General features: G+C 47.6%; 1 protein-coding gene across 6 annotated transcripts in view; it reads right to left on the bottom strand.

Annotated features, from left to right (window-relative positions):
- The window catches only part of ARAP1 (ArfGAP with RhoGAP domain, ankyrin repeat and PH domain 1), a 99,087-nt gene extending 76,078 nt beyond the window's left edge, over window positions 1-23,009 (bottom strand). For 2 of the 6 annotated variants that reach the window (XM_069969434.1, XM_069969439.1), the window contains exon 1: window positions 7,328-8,633. In XM_069969434.1, coding sequence (XP_069825535.1) covers window positions 7,328-7,965 — 638 coding nt within the window. In that variant the 5' untranslated portion in view covers window positions 7,966-8,633. The other 4 variants (XM_069969435.1, XM_069969436.1, XM_069969437.1 and 1 more) reach the window with 4 other exon arrangements.
- Window positions 23,010-24,082: the final 1,073 nt, after the last annotated feature.

The following is a 24,082-nucleotide window of genomic DNA, read 5'->3' as shown; positions in this document are numbered from 1 at the left end:
GACTGCAGGTGACAGCTACTACATTATCTGTACTCAGAGATATCACTGTGTTATCTGTGCTGTTACATAGGACTGCAGGTGACATCTACTACATTATCTGTACTCAGAGATATCACTGTGTTATCTGTGCTGTTACATAGGACTGCAGGTGACATCTACATTATCTGTACTCAGAGATATCACTGTGTTATCTGGTGTTACATAGGACTGCAGGTGTAATCTACTACATTATCGGTCCTCAGAGATATCACTGTGTTATCTGTGCTGTTACATAGGACTGCAGGTGACAGCTACTACATTATCTGTACTCAGAGAGATATCACTGTGTTATCTGTGCTGTTACATAGGACTGCAGGTGACATCTACTACATTATCTGTACTCAGAGATATCACTGTGTTATCTGTGGGGTTAGATAGGACTGCAGGTGACATCTACTACATTATCTGTACTCAGAGATATCACTGTTATCTGTGGTGTTACATAGGACTGCAGGTGACATCTAATACATTATCTGTACTCAGAGAGATATCACTGTGTTATCTGTGGTGTTACATAGGACTGCAGGTGACTACTACATTATCTGTACTCAGAGATATCACTGTTATCTGTGCTGTTACATAGGACTGCAGGCGACATCTACTACATTATCTGTACTCAGAGAGATATCACTGTGTTATCTGTGCTGTTACATAGGACTGCAGGTGACATCTACATTATCTGTACTCAGAGATATCACTGTGTTATCTGTGCTGTTACATAGGACTGCAGGTGACATCTACATTATCTGTACTCATTGATATCACTGTGTTATCTGTGGTGTTACATAGGACTGCAGGTGACATCTACTACATTATCTGTACTCAGAGATATCACTGTTATCTGTGGTGTTACATAGGACTGCAGGTGACATCTACTACATTATCTGTACTCAGAGATATCACTGTGTTATCTGTGCTGTTACATAGGACTGCAGGTGACTACTACATTATCTGTACTCAGAGATATCATTGTTATCTGTGCTGTTACATAGGACTGCAGGTGACATCTACTACATTATCTGTACTCAGAGATATCACTGTGTTATCTGTGGTGTTACATAGGACTGCAGGTGACATCTACTACATTATCTGTACTCAGAGATATCACTGTGTTATCTGTGGTGTTACATAGGACTGCAGGTGACATCTACTACATTATCTGTACTCAGAGATATCACTGTGTTATCTGTGGTGTTACATAGGACTGCAAGTGACAGCTACTACATTATCTGTACTCGGAGATATCACTGTGTTATCTGTAGTGTTACATAGGACTGCAGGTGACATCTACATTATCTGTACTCAGAGATATCACTGTGTTATCTGTGCTGTTACATAGGACGGCAGGTGACATCTACTACATTATCTGTACTCAGAGATATCACTGCGTTATCTGTGCTGTTACATAGGACTGCAGGTGACAGCTACTACATTATCTGTACTCAGAGATATCACTGTGTTATCTGTGCTGTTACATAGGACTGCAGGTGACATCTACTACATTATCTGTACTCAGAGATATCACTGTGTTATCTGTGCTGTTACATAGGACTGCAGGTGACATCTACATTATCTGTACTCAGAGATATCACTGTGTTATCTGGTGTTACATAGGACTGCAGGTGTAATCTACTACATTATCGGTCCTCAGAGATATCACTGTGTTATCTGTGCTGTTACATAGGACTGCAGGTGACAGCTACTACATTATCTGTACTCAGAGAGATATCACTGTGTTATCTGTGCTGTTACATAGGACTGCAGGTGACATCTACTACATTATCTGTACTCAGAGATATCACTGTGTTATCTGTGGGGTTAGATAGGACTGCAGGTGACATCTACTACATTATCTGTACTCAGAGATATCACTGTTATCTGTGGTGTTACATAGGACTGCAGGTGACATCTAATACATTATCTGTACTCAGAGAGATATCACTGTGTTATCTGTGGTGTTACATAGGACTGCAGGTGACTACTACATTATCTGTACTCAGAGATATCACTGTTATCTGTGCTGTTACATAGGACTGCAGGCGACATCTACTACATTATCTGTACTCAGAGAGATATCACTGTGTTATCTGTGCTGTTACATAGGACTGCAGGTGACATCTACATTATCTGTACTCAGAGATATCACTGTGTTATCTGTGCTGTTACATAGGACTGCAGGTGACATCTACATTATCTGTACTCATTGATATCACTGTGTTATCTGTGGTGTTACATAGGACTGCAGGTGACATCTACTACATTATCTGTACTCAGAGATATCACTGTTATATGTGGTGTTACATAGGACTGCAGGTGACATCTACTACATTATCTGTACTCAGAGATATCACTGTGTTATCTGTGCTGTTACATAGGACTGCAGGTGACTACTACATTATCTGTACTCAGAGATATCATTGTTATCTGTGCTGTTACATAGGACTGCAGGTGACATCTACTACATTATCTGTACTCAGAGATATCACTGTGTTATCTGTGGTGTTACATAGGACTGCAGGTGACATCTACTACATTATCTGTACTCAGAGATATCACTGTGTTATCTGTGGTGTTACATAGGACTGCAGGTGACATCTATTATCACCAGAATGCAGTTAGCTCCCCCTAGAGGTGACTATATACTAAACTCTCGGCTCAGAATCCATTGTGTGTGTCCTGTATCTATAATCAGGTTTTCTTCCCTGATAGTAAACAGAGGAGGCAAATAAACCAGTCAGTTAGATGGGGACACTGCCTGTACCATGTGACCAGGACTGAGCGCAGCTCTGAGGGTAAAATATTGTGCAAAGTGTAAAGTTACAGCACGGCCGCCGCCACATCCTCCTGCGATAAGGACAGGCTGCCCCTCCTCTCCATGTACTGTACCTGCCATCTACTGCTCTCTGTTATCAGCCACTGCAGAGCAGGCGAATGGAGTGTATACAAATGGCCGTCCTCTATAGGCACCAGGGGAAGGTTTATGTACACAGCGCTCAGCATTGTTCTCTGTTATCAGCCATTATTATCACAGCCCGGTCTCTATACACAGCTGAAGGCCCAAACCGTATGAGGGAGTACATAGCGCTGTCTTATAGTAAGATTCCCTCAGTTGCCCATAGCAACAAAGCACAGCTCCCAAAGCAACCAATCACAGCTCAGCTTTTTTTTTACCAGAGCAATAGGAAAAATGAAAGCTGAGCTGTGATTGGTTGCTATTGGAGCTGGGATTAGTTTCTATGGGCAACAGAGAGACCCTCACTATAAGGGTACATTCACACGTACCGGATTAGCAGCGGATTTCTTGCTGTGTATTCGCAGCAAAACCCGTTGCGGATGCCGTCCCTATACACTCAATGTATCAGTCTGGAGCTCACAGAGCATTGTCTACACTGGATACAGCTAAAAGCAGGACTAGCTATGTACAATGTATCAGTCTGGAGCTCACATAGCATTGTCTACACTGGATACAGCTGGGAGCAGGACTAGCTATGTACAATGTATCAGTCTGGAGCTCACAGAGCATTGTCTACACTGGATACAGCTAAAAGCAGGACTAGCTATGTACAATGTATCAGTCTGGAGCTCACAGAGCATTGTCTGCACTGGATACAGCTGGGAGCAGGACTAGCTATGTACAATGTATCAGTCTGGAGCTCACAGAGCATTGTCTACACTGGATACAGCTGAAAGCAGGACTAGCTATGTACAATGTATCAGTCTGGAGCTCACAGAGCATTGTCTACACTGGATACAGCTGAGAGCAAGACTAGCTATGTACAATGTATCAGTCTGGAGCTCACAGAGCATTGTCTACACTGGATACAGCTGAGACCAGGACTAGCTATGTACAATGTATCAGTCTGGAGCTCACAGAGCATTGTCTACACTGGATACAGCTGAGGCCAGGACTAGCTATGTACAATGTATCAGTCTGGAGCTCACAGAGCATTGTCTACACTGGATACAGCTGGGAGCAGGACTAGCTATGTACAATGTATCAGTCTGGAGCTCACAGAGCATTGTCTACACTGGATACAGCTGAGACCAGGACTAGCTATGTACAATGTATCAGTCTAGAGCTCACAGAGCATTGTCTACACTGGATACAGCTGAGACCAGGACTAGCTTTGTACAATGTATCAGTCTGGAGCTCACAGAGCATTGTCTACACTGGATACAGCTGGGAGCAGGACTAGCTATGTACAATGTATCAGTCTGGAGCTCACAGAGCATTGTCTACACTGGATACAGCTGAGAGCAGGACTAGCTATGTACAATGTATCAGTCTGTAGAGCTCACAGAGCATTGTCTACACTGGATACAGCTGAGAGCAGGACTAGCTATGTACAATGTATCATCCAGGCTGGAGCTCACAGAGCATTGCCTACACTGGATACAGCTGAGACCAGGACTAGCTATGTACAATGTATCAGTCTGGAGCTCACAGAGCATTGTCTACACTGGATACAGCTGAGACCAGGACTAGCTATGTACAATGTATCAGTCTGGAGCTCACAGAGCATTGTCTACACTGGATACAGCTGAAAGCAGGACTAGCTATGTACAATGTATCAGTCTGGAGCTCACAGAGCATTGCCTACACTGGATACAGCTAAGAGCAGGGCTAGCTATGTACAATGTATCAGTCTGGAGCTCACAGAGCATTGTCTACACTGGATACAGCTGAGACCAGGACTAGCTATGTACAATGTATCAGTCTGGAGCTCACAGAGCATTGTCTACACTGGATACAGCTGAGACCAGGACTAGCTATGTACAATGTATCATCCAGGCTGGAGCTCACAGAGCATTGCCTACACTGGATACAGCTGGGAGCAGGACTAGCTACGTACAATGTGTCAGTCTGGAGCTCACAGAGCATTGTCTAAAAAAAAAAATGAAAAATGAAAGCTGAGCTGTGATTGGTTGCTATTGGAGCTGGGATTAGTTTCTATGGGCAACAGAGAGACCCTCACTATAAGGGTACATTCACACGTACCAGATTAGCAGCGGATTTCTTGCTGTGTATTCGCAGCAAAACCCGTTGCGGATGCCGTCCCTATACACTCAATGTATCAGTCTGGAGCTCACAGAGCATTGTCTACACTGGATACAGCTGAAAGCAGGACTAGCTATGTACAATGTATCAGTCTGGAGCTCACAGAGCATTGTCTACACTGGATACAGCTGAGACCAGGACTAGCTATGTACAATGTATCAGTCTGGAGCTCACATAGCATTGTCTACACTGGATACAGCTGAGACCAGGACTAGCTATGTACAATGTATCAGTCTGGAGCTCACAGAGCATTGTCTGCACTGGATACAGCTGGGAGCAGGACTAGCTATGTACAATGTATCAGTCTGGAGCTCACAGAGCATTGTCTACACTGGATACAGCTGAAAGCAGGACTAGCTATGTACAATGTATCAGTCTGGAGCTCACAGAGCATTGTCTACACTGGATACAGCTGAGAGCAAGACTAGCTATGTACAATGTATCAGTCTGGAGCTCACAGAGCATTGTCTACACTGGATACAGCTGAGACCAGGACTAGCTATGTACAATGTATCAGTCTGGAGCTCACAGAGCATTGTCTACACTGGATACAGCTGAGGCCAGGACTAGCTATGTACAATGTATCAGTCTGGAGCTCACAGAGCATTGTCTACACTGGATACAGCTGGGAGCAGGACTAGCTATGTACAATGTATCAGTCTGCAGCTCACAGAGCATTGTCTACACTGGATACAGCTGAGACCAGGACTAGCTATGTACAATGTATCAGTCTGGAGCTCACAGAGCATTGTCTACACTGGATACAGCTGAGACCAGGACTAGCTTTGTACAATGTATCAGTCTGGAGCTCACAGAGCATTGTCTACACTGGATACAGCTGGGAGCAGGACTAGCTATGTACAATGTATCAGTCTGGAGCTCACAGAGCATTGTCTACACTGGATACAGCTGAGAGCAGGACTAGCTATGTACAATGTATCAGTCTGTAGAGCTCACAGAGCATTGTCTACACTGGATACAGCTGAAAGCAGGACTAGCTATGTACAATGTATCATCCAGGCTGGAGCTCACAGAGCATTGCCTACACTGGATACAGCTGAGACCAGGACTAGCTATGTACAATGTATCAGTCTGGAGCTCACAGAGCATTGTCTACACTGGATACAGCTGAGACCAGGACTAGCTATGTACAATGTATCAGTCTGGAGCTCACAGAGCATTGTCTACACTGGATACAGCTGAAAGCAGGACTAGCTATGTACAATGTATCAGTCTGGAGCTCACAGAGCATTGCCTACACTGGATACTGCTAAGAGCAGGGCTAGCTATGTACAATGTATCAGTCTGGAGCTCACAGAGCATTGTCTACACTGGATACAGCTGAGACCAGGACTAGCTATGTACAATGTATCAGTCTGGAGCTCACAGAGCATTGTCTACACTGGATACAGCTGAGACCAGGACTAGCTATGTACAATGTATCATCCAGGCTGGAGCTCACAGAGCATTGCCTACACTGGATACAGCTGGGAGCAGGACTAGCTACGTACAATGTGTCAGTCTGGAGCTCACAGAGCATTGTCTACACTGGATACAGCTGGGAGCAGGACTAGCTATGTACAATGTATCAGTCTGTAGAGCTCACAGAGCATTGTCTACACTGGATACAGCTGAGAGCAGGACTAGCTATGTACAATGTATCAGTCTGTAGAGCTCACAGAGCATTGTCTACACTGGATACAGCTGAGAGCAGGACTAGCTATGTACAATGTATCATCCAGGCTGGAGCTCACAGAGCATTGCCTACACTGGATACAGCTGGGAGCAGGACTAGCTACGTACAATGTGTCAGTCTGGAGCTCACAGAGCATTGTCTACACTGGATACAGCTGAGAGCCGGACTAGCTATGTACAATGTATCAGTCTGGAGCTCACAGAGCATTGTCTACACTGGATACAGCTGAGAGCAGGACTAGCTATGTACAATGTATCATCCAGGCTGGAGCTCACAGAGCATTGTCTACACTGGATACAGCTGAGAGCAGGACTAGCTATGTACAATGTATCATCCAGGCTGGAGCTCACAGAGCATTGCCTACACTGGATACAGCTGGGAGCAGGACTAGCTATGTACAATGTATCAGTCTGGAGCTCACAGAGCATTGTCTACACTGGATACAGCTGAGAGCAGGACTAGCTATGTACAATGTATCAGTCTGTAGAGCTCACAGAGCATTGTGTACACTGGATACGTAATCTCTCACATACCTGCTGGGTACAGGGGGCGCCCTCGGAGGTCTGGCCGGTAGAGGCGGGGGGCTCTTACTCTCAATCTTGTGGCGTTTCTGCGGCAGGGGGGGAGCCACCATCTTTGGGGCCTCCTCTTTGCTTCCACCGTCCTCCATTAATGCTCCATGATCACAGAAGAGCGGAGAGGATGGAGTGCGGAGACCCGGGGTGGCCGGGCTGTGGGGAGGCTCCTCGCTGTCCGGCACAGACACTGGAGATACGGATTTGGGGGGACTGATGGAGAACTTGAGGGGGGGTCCGTGGCCGCTTCTTGGCGGGATGGGAGGAGGGGAGGAAATGCTCCGGGAGAGCTCGGGATTGGGCAGAGGGTCCGGACATGGCGCCTGCTGCTCGGACACGGCCTTGGGCAGGATATTGCGCTTCTTGGGGACGGGTCTGGACCTGGGGGTCTCGGGGGGCTGATCCTGGGACTTCTGCAGAGATGCCAGGATTCGTTTGCGGTGTCCCGGGAGGAGGATCCCGATGCTGCTCAGAGTCTCGTCACTCAGGTGCCGCACGTCCCACAAGGTGCAGAGGTCGCGCTTCTCAAAGAGGTCGCTGTACTGCTCCAGCTTTATACTCTGCAGCCATTCATATACAGAGGACGCCTCCGACATGGCCGACACTGGGGGTCACTTCATCACTGCCCTGCAAGACAATACAGCGGTTACTGAGAAGGGAGTCCCCATGACAACTCCGCCTGGCTGTGCACCGCCTTATGTCAGACCCAGGCCCACAAAGCACAGGACAGGCAGTGTTGTCATGAGGACACTGCAATGTCTCACAATGTTATTTCTCCTTGAAGTGAAGAGGCTGCAGAAGGGCCGATAAGATCTAGAAAATATATACTCCCTCACATTACAACATGGCCGCCTCCAAACCCGAGAGCGAGGTGGTGGCCTGACACACTGAAGCGGCACTGCTGCACTACACGGCTGATCCTGCACTGACACACTGAAGCGGCACTGCTGCACTACACGGCTGATCCTGCACTGACACACTGAAGCGGCAATGCTGCACTACACGGCTGATCCTGCACTGACACACTGAAGCGGCACTGCTGCACTACACGGCTGATCCTGCACTGACACACTGAAGCGGCACTGCTGCACTACACGGCTGATCCTGCACTGACACACTGAAGCGGCACTGCTGCACTACACGGCTGATCCTGCACTGACACACTGAAGCGGCACTGCTGCACTACACGGCTGATCCTGCACTGACACACTGAAGCGGCACTGCTGCACTACACGGCTGATCCTGCACTGATACACTGTAACAAACTAACAGGGCAGCAGAGAGATCTGTGCGGCGGAGCTGGCTGGATACAACTGTAACAAACCTTCAGCTGTGAGAAGTATTATTCCTGTAAACAAGGAAACGTTTCTCTGCTCCCGGGGGATGGGACTTTCCCAAGGAGTTAATGTGTAACCTATCAGATTAGAGAGGTGAAGCACAGTGAGCTCTGCTACACCGTGAGCACAGGGTACATAATAACTGTCTACCATAGGAAGACCCCTTCAAGATCCCTGCAGTATACAGCGACCGGAGAGTAACAGAGGGGGTCACAGAGAAGCTCCTTGGAGGAATAAACAGGACCCCGGTGAGGGGAAAAACAAGTTTCCTATGTGTCTATGTAGCTGTAGAGGTTTAGGATGCTGTGCTGCTTGTGTAGCTGCAGGATCAGAGCTCAGTGGGTGTTCTCTATGTAGCTGCAGGATCAGAGCTCAGTGGGTGTTCTCTATGTAGCTGCAGGATCAGAGCTCAGTGGGTGTTCTCTATGTAGCTGCAGGATCAGAGCTCAGTGGGTGTCCCCTGTGTGGCTGCAGGAGCAGAGCTCAGTGGGTGATTCTATAAAGCTGCAGGAGCAGAGCTCAGTGGGTGTTCTCTATAAAGCTGCAGGAGCAGAGCTCAGTGGGTGTTCTCTATGTAGCTGCAGGAGCAGAGCTCAGTGGGTGTTCTCTATAAAGCTGCAGGAGCAGAGCTCAGTGGGTGTTCTCTATAAAGCTGCAAGATCAGAGCTCAGTGGGTGTTCTTTATGTAGCTGCAGGATCAGAGCTCAGTTGGTGTCCCCTGTGTAGCTGCAGGAGCAGCGCTCAGTGGGTGTTCTCTATAAAGCTGCAAGATCAGAGCTCAGTGGGTGTTCTCTATAAAGCTGCAAGATCAGAGCTCAGTGGGTGTTCTTTATGTAGCTGCAGGATCAGAGCTCAGTGAGTGTTCTCTATGTAGCTGCAGGATCAGAGCTCAGTGGGTGTTCTCTATAAAGCTGCAGGAGCAGAGCTCAGTGGGTGTTCTCTATAAAGCTGCAAGATCAGAGCTCAGTGGGTGTTCTCTATGTAGCTGCAGGATCAGAGCTCAGTGGGTGTTCTTTATGTAGCTGCAGGATCAGAGCTCAGTGGGTGTTCTTTATGTAGCTGCAGGATCAGAGCTCAGTGAGTGTTCTCTATGTAGCTGCAGGATCAGAGCTCAGCGGGTGATCTCTATGTGGCTGCAGGAGCAGAGCTCAGTGGGTGTTCTCTATAAAACTGCAAGATCAGAGCTCAGTGGGTGTTCTTTATGTAGCTGCAGGATCAGAGCTCAGTGAGTGTTCTCTATGTAGCTGCAGGATCAGAGCTCAGTGGGTGTTCTCTATAAAGCTGCAGGATCAGAGCTCAGTGAGTGTTCTCTATAAAGCTGCAGGATCAGAGCTCAGTGGGTGTTCTCCATGTAGCTGCAGGATCAGAGCTCAGTGGGTGTTCTTTATGTAGCTGCAGGATCAGAGCTCAGTGGGTGTTCTCTATGTAGCTGCAGGATCAGAGCTCAGTGGGTGTTCTCTATGTAGCTGCAGGAGCAGAGCTCAGTGGGTGTTCTCTATGTAGCTGCAGGATCAGAGCTCAGTGGGTGTTCTCTATGTAGGTGCAGGATCAGAGCTCAGTGGGTATTCTCTATGTAGGTGCAGCATCAGAGCTCAGTGGGTGTCCCCTGTGTGGCTGCAGGATCAGAGCTCAGTTGGTGTCCCCTGTGTAGCTGCAGGATCAGAGCTCAGTGGGTGTCCCCTGTGTAGCTGCAGGATGAGAGCTCAGTGGGTGTGCCCAGTGTGGCTGCAGGATGAGAGCTCAGTGGGTGTGCCCAGTGTGGCTGCAGGATCAGAGCTCAGTGGGTGTCCCCTGTGTGGCTGCAGGATCAGAGCTCGGTAGGTGTCCCGTGCCTGGCTCCCTGAGATGGTAATTGAAAGCAGGGCTAAGTGAGAGATACCCTATGGGGGCATTACATGGGGGAACACTCTACACTGGGGGAGGCACCCGACACTCAGGTGATCAAGCCCCTAAGGTCTGATAAAGGGAAGTACTCAGCAGATAGAAGGTTGAAACTAACAGTAAGGTCCTGTGTGAAGTAACACATAAAGGTTCCTGTGAAGACAACCAAATCCGGAACCCATACCGTCACAGTGCCCCCTAGTGTCATAATTACCAAAAGTTTCTCTGGCGCTTTTACCCCACCACAACTGCGGCACCGCTGGATACACTGTGAATATAAGTGGAGTATATGGCTCACAGCTCTGCATGCTGGGACTTGTGGTTCCCATAGTGACAGAGGGCCCAGTCCTGAAAGAGGACAAAGTATAAAAAGCTACGAGATAGGAGAGAAGATGTCGCCCCTTAACCAGCAGGGACCGAAGATCAAAGATCAGGACAACAACCTGATGATCAACGTCAGGACTAATGACTCGGGGGAAGAAACCATACTGTGCAGTGTACATACAGAGCAGGAGAAGTGGTACTGTGCAGTGTACATACAGAGCAGGAGAAGTGGTACTGTGCAGTGTACACATACAGAGCAGGAGAAGTGGTACTGTGCAGTGTACATACAGAGCAGGAGAAGTGGCACTGTGCAGTGTACATACAGAGCAGGAGAAGTGGTACTGTGCAGTGTACACATACAGAGCAGGAGAAGTGGTACTGTGCAGTGTACACATACAGAGCAGGAGAAGTGGTACTGTGCAGTGTACACATACAGAGCAGGAGAAGTGGTACTGTGCAGTGTACATACAGAGCAGGAGAAGTGGTACTGTGCAGTGCAGTGTACATATACAGAGCAAGAAAAGTGGTACTGTGCAATGTACATATACAGAGCAGGAGAAGTGGTACTGTGCAGTGTACATATACAGAGCAGGAGAAGTGGTACTGTGCAGTGTACATATACAGAGCAGGAGAAGTGGTACTGTGCAGTGTACATATACAGAGCAGGAGAAGTGGTACTGTGCAGTGTACATATACAGAGCAGGAGAAGTGGTACTGCGCAGTGCAGTGTACATATACAGAGCAGGAGAAGTTGTACTGTGCAGTGTACATATACAGAGCAGGAGAAGTGGTACTGTGCAGTGTACATATACAGAGCAGGAGAAGCGGTACTGTGTAGTGTACATATACAAAGCAGGAGAAGTGGTACTGTGCAGTGTACATACAGAGCAGGAGAAGTGGTACTGTGCAGTGTACACATACAGAGCAGGAGAAGTGGTACTGTGTAGTGTACATATACAGAGCAGGAGAAGTGGTACTGTGCAGTGTACATACAGAGCAGGAGAAGTGGTACTGTGCAGTGTACATATACAAAGCAGAAGAAGTGGTGCTGTGCAGTGTCCATATACAGAGCAGGAGAAGTGGTACTGTGCAGTGTACATATACAGAGCAGGAGAAGTGGTACTGTGCAGTGTACATATACAGAGCAGGAGAAGTGGTACTGTGCAGTGTACACATACAGAGCAGGAGAAGTTGTACTATGCAGTGTACATATACAGAGCAGGAGAAGTGGTACTGTGCAGTGTACATACAGAGCAGGAGAAGTGGTACTGTGCAGTGTACATACAGCGCAAGATGCCTGGTACTGTGCAATGTATATAAAAGCAGAAGTGGTACTGTGCAGTGTACATGCATTATCACAAGAACAGCTGTACTGTGCACTGCCCATACATAACAGGAGAAGTAATACTGTGTACTGCCCATACATAACAGGAGAAGTAATACTGTGTACTGCCCATACATAACAGGAGAAGTAATACTGTGTACTGCCCATACATAACAGGAGAAGTAATACTGTGTACTGCCCATACATAACAGGAGAAGTAATACTGTGTACTGCCCATACATAACAGGAGAAGTAATACTGTGCACTGCCCATACATAACAGGAGAAGTAATACTGTGCATACATATTTATAGGGGTTGCAGGGCCATTCCGTGGCCCCCCTTCTCTGCTTGTGCACGTCTTATGGGGATTGTGGTCGCTGACCGGCACAGTGATGTTTTTTGGTTAGGGACTCGTGTATCAGAAGACCTGCACGTGGTACATGAGGCAATATGGTTTGCCCAAATGATATACTAACTTCTGATGTTGGTTTTAAATGTAGCTGAATAAGCTGTCGTGTCGGCCATGGGTGCGATGTGCAGCCATTTCTGTCTTTTTGGCTTGTGCATATTTATAGGAGAGGTGCTGTGCACTGTCCAAAGATATTCACAAGAGCAGTAGTACTGTGCGCAGTCCATACATATGTTTTAAGATGAGTTATACTGTGTGCTGTCTGTACAACACAAGAGGAGTTGTACTGTGCATTGCCCATTCATACACTATAAGAGAAGTCGTACTGTGTGTAGTCCATACTTACACAGTAAGAACCTATGGTGAATATTACCTCCAGGACACACAACACTAGAAGTTGTACTGTGCCCTGCTGTGGTGGGTGTGAAGCTGTCCCGGTATCACCCCCCCAGGACTGGACCCCGATACTCTCCGGCCCCGGCTCCCCGCCACCCGTCCTGTGGTTGTACTGAGGTTACCCGCTTCCTGTTTCATTACAAATGACTGAGATATTAAAGAGCCGACACCTTAGAACAACAAGTCCCCCGATGGCCGAGGACTTAAAGGGACAGGAGCCTAATACAGTCCTTTCAGCCAACAGCTGGAACTACAACTCCCAGCAACACTGCAAAAAATACACACATAACAGGCCTAGGAGCCAGACGTGATGGGAGGGGAAATCTGCACATCGTTGAGACCAGGAGAGGGGAGGGGGTCATGGAGAGGTGAAACATGGCTGCTGCTCTGTCTGTCCTCCATGCTTTACACTGCAGCTCTACCTGTCAGACTGGCTGCTGCTCTGTCTCTCCTCCATGCTTTACACTGCAGCTCTACCTGTCAGACTGGCTGCTGCTGTCTCTCCTCCATGCTTTACACTGCAGCTCTACCTGTCAGACTGGCTGCTGCTCTGTCTCCTCCATGCTTTACACTGCAGCTCTACCTGTCAGACTGGCTGCTGCTCTGTCTGTCCTCCATGCTTTACACTGCAGCTCTACCTGTCAGACCGGCTGCTGCTCTGTCTGTCCTCCATGCTTTACACTGCAGCTCTACCTGTCAGACTGGCTGCTGCTGTCTCTCCTCCATGCTTTACACTGCAGCTCTACCTGTCAGACTGGCTGCTGCTCTGTCTCCTCCATGCTTTACACTGCAGCTCTACCTGTCAGACTGGCTGCTGCTCTGTCTCCTCCATGCTTTACACTGCAGCTCTACCTGTCAGAACGGCTGCTGCTCTGTCTCTCCTCCATGCTTTACACTGCAGCTCTACCTGTCAGACCGGTTGCTGCTCTGTCTCCTCCATGCTTTACACTGCAGCTCTACCTGTCAGACTGGCTGCTGCTGTCTCTCCTCCATGCTTTACACTGCAGCTCTACCTGTCAGATCGGCTGCTGCTCTGTCTCCTCCATGCTTTACACTGCAGCTCTACCTGTCCAGAGTGGCTGCTGAGTCACCTGATATCTGAGACAACCAACATGGCCGCCATCACACTTCTCACAGGGACAATCACATTATCTAGCATTAATACAGTAAGAAATCCGCCCTGAACTGTTCATTTGCCGCCTCTATCCTCCACCCTCTGGGGACTTTAACATCCGCCAGCGTCCAACAATTCAGCAGAGCGTCACCCACAATCATCCCACGTACAGGGCCTGTGTGATCGCCACGTTCACCCCTGACTAAACCCTCGGTATGACTGCGCCTTCCTGCGCCTTCCACAGAAAAACCACCGCTCCCAATGTTCATCATAAACTGGTGACAAAGTGTATGACCGGCGCAGGGGGCCAGAGCAGGAGAGGAGCCGTCCCTTTAAGAGAAAAGAGCAGAGAAAGAGGGAAAACCCAGTACACAGTGTATGTGGCGGCGGTGTCTGGGGTCTGCAGAGCATCGCTTCCCCGCAGCACATCACACAGCACATTCACCCAGCACTCAATGTCACAGCGTTCAGGAAATGTGATAAGAAGAAATGTGATGACAAACCAGGAAGAGGAATCCCCGGGCCAGCAGAGGGGGTATCACTTATACACAGCTTAGATACACTGGTGCAGCAGGCAGTATCACACATTGTATCACATGTGACAGGATTAGATACAGGTCAGCAGAAAGCATCACATGCCATAATATCAGTAGCTGATGATGAGTAATGGACACTATGTGTGATGATATAAGATACTGATGATGGGTCATGGACGCTATGTGTGATGATATAAGATACTGATGATGGGTCATGGACGCCATGTGTGATGATATAAGATACTGATGATGAGTAATGGACACCATGTGTGATGATATAAGATACCGATGATGGGTCAGGGACGCTATGTGTGATAATATAAGATACTGATGATGGGTCAGGGACGCTATGTGCGATGATGGGTCATGGAGGCCATGTGTGATGATGGGTCATGGACGCTATGTGCAATGATATAAGATACCGATGATGGGTCATGGAGGCCATGTGTGATGATATAAGATACCGATGATGGGTCATGGACGCTATGTGTGATAATATAAGATACTGATGATGGGTCATGGACGCTATGTGCAATGATATAAGATACTGATGATGAGTAATGGACACCATGTGTGATGATATAAGATACCGATGATGGGTCATGGACGCTATGTGTGATAATATAAGATACTGATGATGGGTCAGGGACGCTATGTGCGATGATGGGTCATGGACGCTATGTGCGATGATGGGTCATGGAGGCCATGTGTGATGATGGGTCATGGACGCTATGTGCAATGATGGGTCATGGAGGCCATGTGTGATGATGGGTCATGGACGCTATGTGCAATGATATAAGATACCGATGATGGGTCATGGAGGCCATGTGTGATGATATAAGATACCGAAGATGGGTCATGGAGGCCATGTGTGATGATATAAGATACCGAAGATGGGTCATGGAGGCCATGTGTCATGATATAAGATACCGATGATGGGTCAGGGACGCCATGTGCGATGATGGGTCAGGGACGCCATGTGTGATGATGGGTCAGGGACGCCACGTGTGATGATGGGTCAGGGACGCCACGTGTGATGATGGGTCAGGGACGCCACGTGTGATGATGGGTCAGGGACGCCACGTGTGATGATGGGTCAGGGACGCCACGTGTGATGATGGGTCAGGGACGCCATGTGTGATGATGGGTCAGGGACGCCATGTGTGATGATGGGTCAGGGACGCCATGTGTGATGAAGAAGTAACACATCAGGTTCTACACTGCACTGTAACTATTACACTTGTATACTATGCATAGTGATAGTAACCACCAAGTGTGTGTTGCCTCTGTGGGATGTATTCCCATGTTCCAGCATGTAGTTCCGGCAGCTTCTCCCCCTGGTTCCCCCACAGCTCAGCACATCCGTCACTATGCGGCTTCTGGCCAAACACGGAAGTTAAAAGCAGCGGCCACGGAGGGAGGAGATCACATGTGATAGAGGTGACAGGACCAGCAGGAAATCATCTACTGCACTGCTGCAAAATATAACAGGCTGATATCTTATTACAGTACAGCAGTGATATAAGAGAAGAGGCTGATACCTTATTACAGTACAGCAGTGATATAAGAGGAGAGGCTGATATAATATTACAGTACAGCAGTGATATAAGAGGAGAGGCTGATATCTTATTACAGTACAGCAGTGATATAAGAGGAGAAGCTGATATCTTATTACAGTACAGCAGTGATATAAGAGGAGAGGCTGATATCTTATTACAGTACAGCAGTGATATAAGAGGAGAAGCTGATATCTTATTACAGTACAGCCGTGATATAAGAGGAGAGGCCGATATCTCATTACAGTACAGCAGTGATATAAGAGGAGAGGCTGATATCTTATTACAGTACAGCAGTGATATAAGAGGAGAGGCTGATATCATCTTATTATAGTACAGCAGGGATATAAGAGGAGAGGCTGATATCTTATTACAGTACAGCAGTGATATAAGAGGAGGGGCTGATATCTTATTACAGTACAGTGATATAAGAAGAGGCTGATATCTTATTACAGTACAGCAGTGATATAAGAGGAGAGGCTGATACCTTATTACAGTACAGCAGTGATATAAGAGAGGCTGATATCTTATTACAGTACAGCAGTGATATAAGAGGAGGGGCTGATATCTTATTACAGTACAGTGATATAAGAAGAGGCTGATATCTTATTACAGTACAGCAGTGATATAAGAGGAGAGGCTGATATCTTATTACAGTACAGCAGTGATATAAGAGGAGAGGCCGATATCTTATTACAGTACAGCAGTGATATAAGAGAAGAGGCTGATATAATATTACAGTACAGCAGTGATATAAGAGGAGAGGCTGATATCATCTTATTACAGTACAGCAATGATATAAGAGGAGAGGCTGATACCTTATTACAGTACAGCAATGATATAAGAGGAGAGGCTGATATCTTATTACAGTACAGCAGTGATATAAGAGGAGAGGCTGATATCATCTTATTACAGTACAGCAGTGATATAAGAGGAGAGGCTGATATCTTATTACAGTACAGCAGTGATATAAGAGGAGAGGCTGATACCTTATTACAGTACAGCAGTGATATAAGAGGAGAGGCTGATATCTTATTACAGTACAGCAGTGATATAAGAGGAGAGGCCGATATCTTATTACAGTACAGCAGTGATATAAGAGGAGAGGCTGATATAATATTACAGTACAGCAGTAATATAAGAGGAGAGGCTGATATCTTATTACAGTACAGCAGTGATATAAGAGGAGAGGCTGATATCTTATTACAGTACAGCAGTGATATAAGGAGAGGCTGATATCTTATTACAGTACAGCAGGGATATAAGAGGCGAGGCTGATATCTTATTACAGTACAGCAGTGATATAAGAGAGGCTGATATCTTATTACAGTACAGCAGTGATATAAGAGGAGAGTACGATATAATCTTATTACAGTACAGCAGTGATATAAGAGGAGAGTCCGATATAATCTTATTACAGTACAGGAGTGTTATAGCCTGCAGCTACACAATAAGTGGAGGAGGACTGTAGGTGCCATTCCCCTGTGGGTCTCCTCTGCCCCATATTACAGCTCCCCCAGAGGTACCTGACATGGAGCGGCTGTCCGGCTGGCGGTGGCAGCTCCAGGTGTCTTGCTCGCCCATACACACCCGCTCGCTGTCACAATGGCCTTTCCCTTACACAAGGACTTCCTCATTGCTGAAGCAGCAGATCAGGAAGCACAAGAAGAAGAGGAGACTGTGTCTGTGCCAGAAAGTCCGACCCACGGTCACATGACCGACCATTATACATCATCCGTCCATCCTGAGCCTCCTGGTTCACGGACACAATGTCAGGATGGAGGAGCAATAAGTAGGAGGGCTGTGCAAATTCCTATAACATTCAGAGCCATCAGAAAGCTGGGTGACATCCCTGAGAGCAGAGACGGCCATTACTATTATCTATATCTCCAGTAATGGCGGAGGAGACGCTGATATCTGATCCCGGGAAAGCTGGGTGACATCCCTGAGAGCAGAGGCGGCCATTACTATTATCTATGTATCCAGTAATAGAGGAGGAGACGCTGATATCTGATCCCGGGAAAGCTGGGTGACATCCCTGAGAGCAAAGGCGGCCATTACTATTATCTATATTTCCAGTAATAGAGGAGGAGACGCTGATATCTGATCCCGGGAAAGCTGGGTGACATCCCTGAAAGCAGAGGCGGCCATTACTATTATCTATGTATCCAGTAATAGAGGAGGAGACGCTGATATCTGATCCCGGGAAAGCTGGGTGACATCCCTGAGAGCAGAGGCGGCCATTACTATTATCTATGTATCCAGTAATGGCGGAGGAGACGCTGATATCTGATCCCGGGAAAGCTGGGTGACATCCCTGAGAGCAGAGGCGGCCATTACTATTATCTATATCTCCAGTAATGGCGGAGGAGACGCTGATATCTGATCCCGGGAAAGCTGGGTGACATCCCTGAGAGCAGAGGCGGCCATTACTATTATCTATCTCCAGTAATAGAGGAGGAGACGCTGATATCTGATCCCGGGAAAGCTGGGTGACATCCCTGAGAGCAGAGGCGGCCATTACTATTATCTATATTTCCAGTAATAGAGGAGGAGACGCTGATATCTGATCCCGGGAAAGCTGGGTGACATCCCTGAGAGCAGAGGCGGCCATTACTATTATCTATCTCCAGTAATAGAGGAGGAGACGCTGATATCTGATCCCGGAAAAGCTGGGTGACATCCCTGAGAGCAGAGGCGGCCATTACTATTATCTATGTATCCAGTAATAGAGGAGGAGACGCTGATATCTGATCCCGGGAAAGCTGGGTGACATCCCTGAGAGCAGAGGCGGCCATTAATATTATCTATATTTCCAGTAATAGAGGAGGAGATGCTGATATCTGATCCCGGGAAAGCTGGGTGACATCCCTGAGATCAGAGGCGGCCATTACTATTATCTATCTCCAGTAATAGAGGAGGAGACGCTGATATCTGATCCCGGGAAAGCTGGGTGACATCCCTGAGAGCAGAGGCGGCCATTACTATTATCTATGTATCCAGTAATAGAGGAGGAGACGCTGATATCTGATCCCGGGAAAGCTGGGTGACATCCCTGAGAGCAAAGGCGGCCATTACTATTATCTATATTTCCAGTAATAGAGGAGGAGACGCTGATATCTGATCCCGGGAAAGCTGGGTGACATCCCTGAGAGCAGAGGCGGCCATTACTATTATCTATATCTCCAGTAATAGAGGAGACGCTGATATCTGATCCCGGGAAAGCTGGGTGACACACACTTATAGCAGATGGTGCCCTGTGTGCCCATGCTGATCACATGGATATATATAGCTCACAGATGGAAATGTAAGCCCTGCGGCTGCCCGGGCGGGTGACAGCAAGATGATGCCGGCAGAGGAGGAGGGGCAGGTGGTGACAGCAACAAAGGAGTGCCAGGTAATAACTACCGCCACAGGGGTGCCCTGCAGGAAGGTGCGGGCACAGGAGCAAGAACAGCACATGGCAGAGGACCAAGGCTTCCAGCAGGTTTCATCCCCACTCACCTCCAGAGCTGCACTCACTATTCTGCTGTAACATCATGTTTCATCCTCCAGAGCTGCTCTCACTATTCTGCTGTTACATCATGTCTCATCCTCCAGAGCTGCACTCACTATTCTGCTGTTACATCATGCCTCATCCTCCAGAGCTGCACTCACTATTCTGCAGTTAAATCATGTCTCATTCTCCAGAGCTGCACTCACTATTCTGCTCTTACATCATGTCTCATCCTCCAGAGCTGCACTCACTATTCTGCTGTTACATCATGTCTCATCCTCCAGAGCTGCACTCACTATTCTGCTGGTACATCATGTCTCATCCTCCAGAGCTGCACTCACTATTCTGCTGGTACATCATGTCTCATCCTCCAGAGCTGCACTCACTATTCTGCTGGTACATCATGTCTCATCCTCCAGAGCTGCACTCACTATTCTGCGGTTAAATCATGTCTCATCCTCCAGAGCTGCACTCACTATTCTGCTGTTAGATCATGTCTCATCCTCCAGAGCTGCACTCACTATTCTGCTGTTAGATCATGTCTCATCCCCCAGAGCTGCACTCACTGTTCTGCTGTTACCTTAGGTCTTATCCTCCAGAGCTGCACTCACTATTCTGCTGTTAGATCACGTCTTATCCTGCATTATTGGAGATGTATAGCAGTGTACCCCCCATGACGGCCTCAGGGCCCGTGCGGAGGAGACGTCAAGGCGGTGACTTTCTTAGAGAGATGGTTCCTGGAGCGGAGTTATTGAGTAAGGCGGCCATTGCCCAAGAGACTGTGTAATAGCGGAGTTCCCTTCCTAGGAGAGTCTGGTGCTGATTCTTATAGACGTGACAGATGACGGACAGCTGCCTGCCGCCATACAGGGAGTCCAGGCCTGGGCTGCAGAGCTGACACTCTAATATCCCTCCTCAGTGACCGCTCTATACTATATAGTCCAGGCCTGGGCCGCAGAGCTGACACTCTAATATCCCTCCTCAGTGACTGCTCTATACTATATAGTCCAGGCCTGGGTCGCAGAGCTGACACTCTAATATCCCTCCTCAGTGACTGCTCTATACTATATAGTCCAGGCCTGGGCTGCAGAGCTGACACTCTAATATCACTCCTCAGTGACTGCTCTATACTATATAGTCCCGGCCTGGGCCGCAGAGCTGACACTCTAATATCCCTCCTCAGTGACCGCTCTATACTATATAGTCCCGGCCTGGGCCGCAGAGCTGACACTCTAATATCCCTCCTCAGTGACCGCTCTATACTATATAGTCCAGGCCTGGGCCGCAGAGCTGACACTCTAATATCCCTCCTCAGTGACCGCTCTATACTATATAATCATGGCCTGGGCTGCAGAGCTGACACTCTAATATCCCTCCTCAGTGACCGCTCTATACTATATAGTCCCGGCCTGGGCTGCACAGCTGACACTCTAATATCCCTCCTCAGTGACTGCTCTATACTATATAGCCCTGCCCTGTGCCGCAGAGCTGACACTCTAATATCCCTCAGTGACCGCTCTATACTATATAGTCCCGGCCTGGGCTGCACAGCTGACACTCTAACATCCTTCCTCAGTGACTGCTCTATACTATATAGTCCCGGCCTGGGCCGCAGAGCTGACACTCTAATATCCCTCAGTGACCGCTCTATACTATATAGTCCCGGCCTGGGCTGCAGAGCTGACACTCTAATATCCCTCCTCAGTGACCGCTCTATACTATATAGTCCCGGCCTGGGCTGCAGAGCTGACACTCTAATATCCCTCCTCAGTGACCGCTCTATACTATATAGTCCCGGCCTGGGCTGCAGAGCTGACACTCTAATATCACTCCTCAGTGACTGATCTATACTATATAGTCCCGGCCTGGGCTGCAGAGCTGACACTCTAATATCCTTCCTCAGTGACTGCTCTATACTATATAGTCCCGGCCTGGGCTGCAGAGCTGACACTCTAATATCCCTCCTCAGTGACTGCTCTATACTATATAGTCCCGGCCTGGGCTGCAGAGCTGACACTCTAACATCCTTCCTCAGTGACTGCTCTATACTATATAGTCCCGGCCTGGGCCGCAGAGCTGACACTCTAATATCCCTCCTCAGTGACCGCTCTATACTATATAGTCCCGGCCTGGGCTGCAGAGCTGACACTCTAATATCACTCCTCAGTGACTGCTCTATACTATATAGTCCCGGCCTGCGCCGCAGAGCTGACACTCTAATATCCCTCCTCAGTGACCGCTCTATACTATATAGTCCAGGCCTGGGCCGCAGAGCTGACACTCTAATATCCCTCCTCAGTGACCGCTCTATACTATATAGTCCCGGCCTGGGCTGCAGAGCTGACACTCTAATATCACTCCTCAGTGACTGCTCTATACTATATAGTCCCGGCCTGCGCCGCAGAGCTGACACTCTAATATCCCTCCTCAGTGACCGCTCTATACTATATAGTCCCGGCCTGGGCTGCAGAGCTGACACTCTAATATCCCTCCTCAGTAACCGCTCTATACTATATAGTCCCGGCCTGGGCCGCAGAGCTGACACTCTAATATCCCTCCTCAGTGACTGCTCTATACTATATAGTCCCGGCCTGGGCTGCAGAGCTGACACTCTAATATCACTCCTCAGTGACTGCTCTATACTATATAGTCCCGGCCTGGGCCGCAGAGCTGACACTCTAATATCCCTCCTCAGTGACTGCTCTATACTATATAGTCCCGGCCTGGGCTGCAGAGCTGACACTCTAATATCACTCCTCAGTGACCGCTCTATACTATATAGTCCAGGCCTGGGCCGCAGAGCTGACACTCTAATATCCCTCCTCAGTGACCGCTCTATACTATATAGTCCCGGCCTGGGCCGCAGAGCTGACACTCTAATATCCCTCCTCAGTGACTGCTCTATACTATATAGTCCCGGCCTGGGCTGCAGAGCTGACACTCTAATATCCCTCCTCAGTGACTGCTCTATACTATATAGTCCCGGCCTGGGCCGCAGAGCTGACACTCTAATATCACTCCTCAGTGACTGATCTATACTATATAGTCCCGGCCTGGGCCGCAGAGCTGACACTCTAATATCCCTCCTCAGTGACTGCTCTATACTATATAGTCCGGCCTGGGTCGCAGAGCTGACACTCTAGCAGTCCGCCCCCGTGTCCCGCAGAGCTCGCACTCACCCGCTCTCCCTGTCGGTGTAGCGGCGCTGTTGTTGTTGTCGTGCTCTGCTTCCTCCTCCTCCTCCTCTCCGGGTGACTGGAATTAACCTTCTCAATGAATAGAAATAGAAAAAAGTCTCTTTTTCCGGGATGCGATTGGTCATCAGACTGCAGAGAGCGACACCTAATGGCGGCAATGTGACACTGCAGCCGGCGAGCCCGCACCCACTCAGTGCACCACACGGGGGCGCCCTGGGACCACACTCAGGCTGCTGGAGGGTCCTGTGCACAGTGCGGAGTGTATCACCAGAGTACAGCAGGAAAACTGCAGAATTGATCGAAAAGGGATGGATGGATGGATAGATAGATAGATAGATAGATAGATAGATAGATAGATAGATAGATAGATAGGAGATAGATAGATAGATAGATAGATAGGAGATAGATAGGAGATAGATAGATAGATAGATAGATAGATAGATAGATAGATAGATAGATAGATAGATAGATAGATAGATAGATAGATAGGAGATAGATAGATAGGAGATAGATAGATAGGAGATAGATAGATAGGAGATAGATAGGAGATAGATAGATAGATAGATAGGAGATAGATAGATAGATAGATAGATAGATAGGAGATAGATAGATAGATAGATAGATAGATAGATAGGAGATAGATAGATAGATAGATAGGAGATAGATAGATAGATAGATAGGAGATAGATAGATAGATAGATAGATAGATAGATAGATAGATAGGAGATAGATAGATAGATAGGAGATAGATAGATAGGAGATAGATAGATAGATAGATAGATAGGAGATAGATAGATAGATAGATAGATAGATAGATAGATAGATAGATAGATAGGAGATAGATAGATAGGAGATAGATAGATAGATAGATAGATAGATAGGAGATAGATAGATAGATAGGAGATAGATAGATAGATAGATAGATAGGAGATAGATAGATAGGAGATAGATAGGAGATAGATAGATAGATAGGAGATAGATAGATAGATAGATAGGAGATAGATAGGAGATAGATAGATAGATAGATAGATAGATAGGAGATAGATAGATAGGAGATAGATAGGAGATAGATAGATAGATAGGAGATAGATAGATAGATAGATAGGAGATAGATAGGAGATAGATAGATAGATAGATAGATA

The sequence above is a fragment of the Dendropsophus ebraccatus genome, chromosome 5, assembly GCF_027789765.1.
Source record: "Dendropsophus ebraccatus isolate aDenEbr1 chromosome 5, aDenEbr1.pat, whole genome shotgun sequence".
Taxonomy (NCBI): domain Eukaryota; kingdom Metazoa; phylum Chordata; class Amphibia; order Anura; family Hylidae; genus Dendropsophus; species Dendropsophus ebraccatus.
The sequence above is the reverse complement of the archived record's forward strand: the minus strand, read 5'-3'. Positions and strand labels throughout refer to the sequence as shown.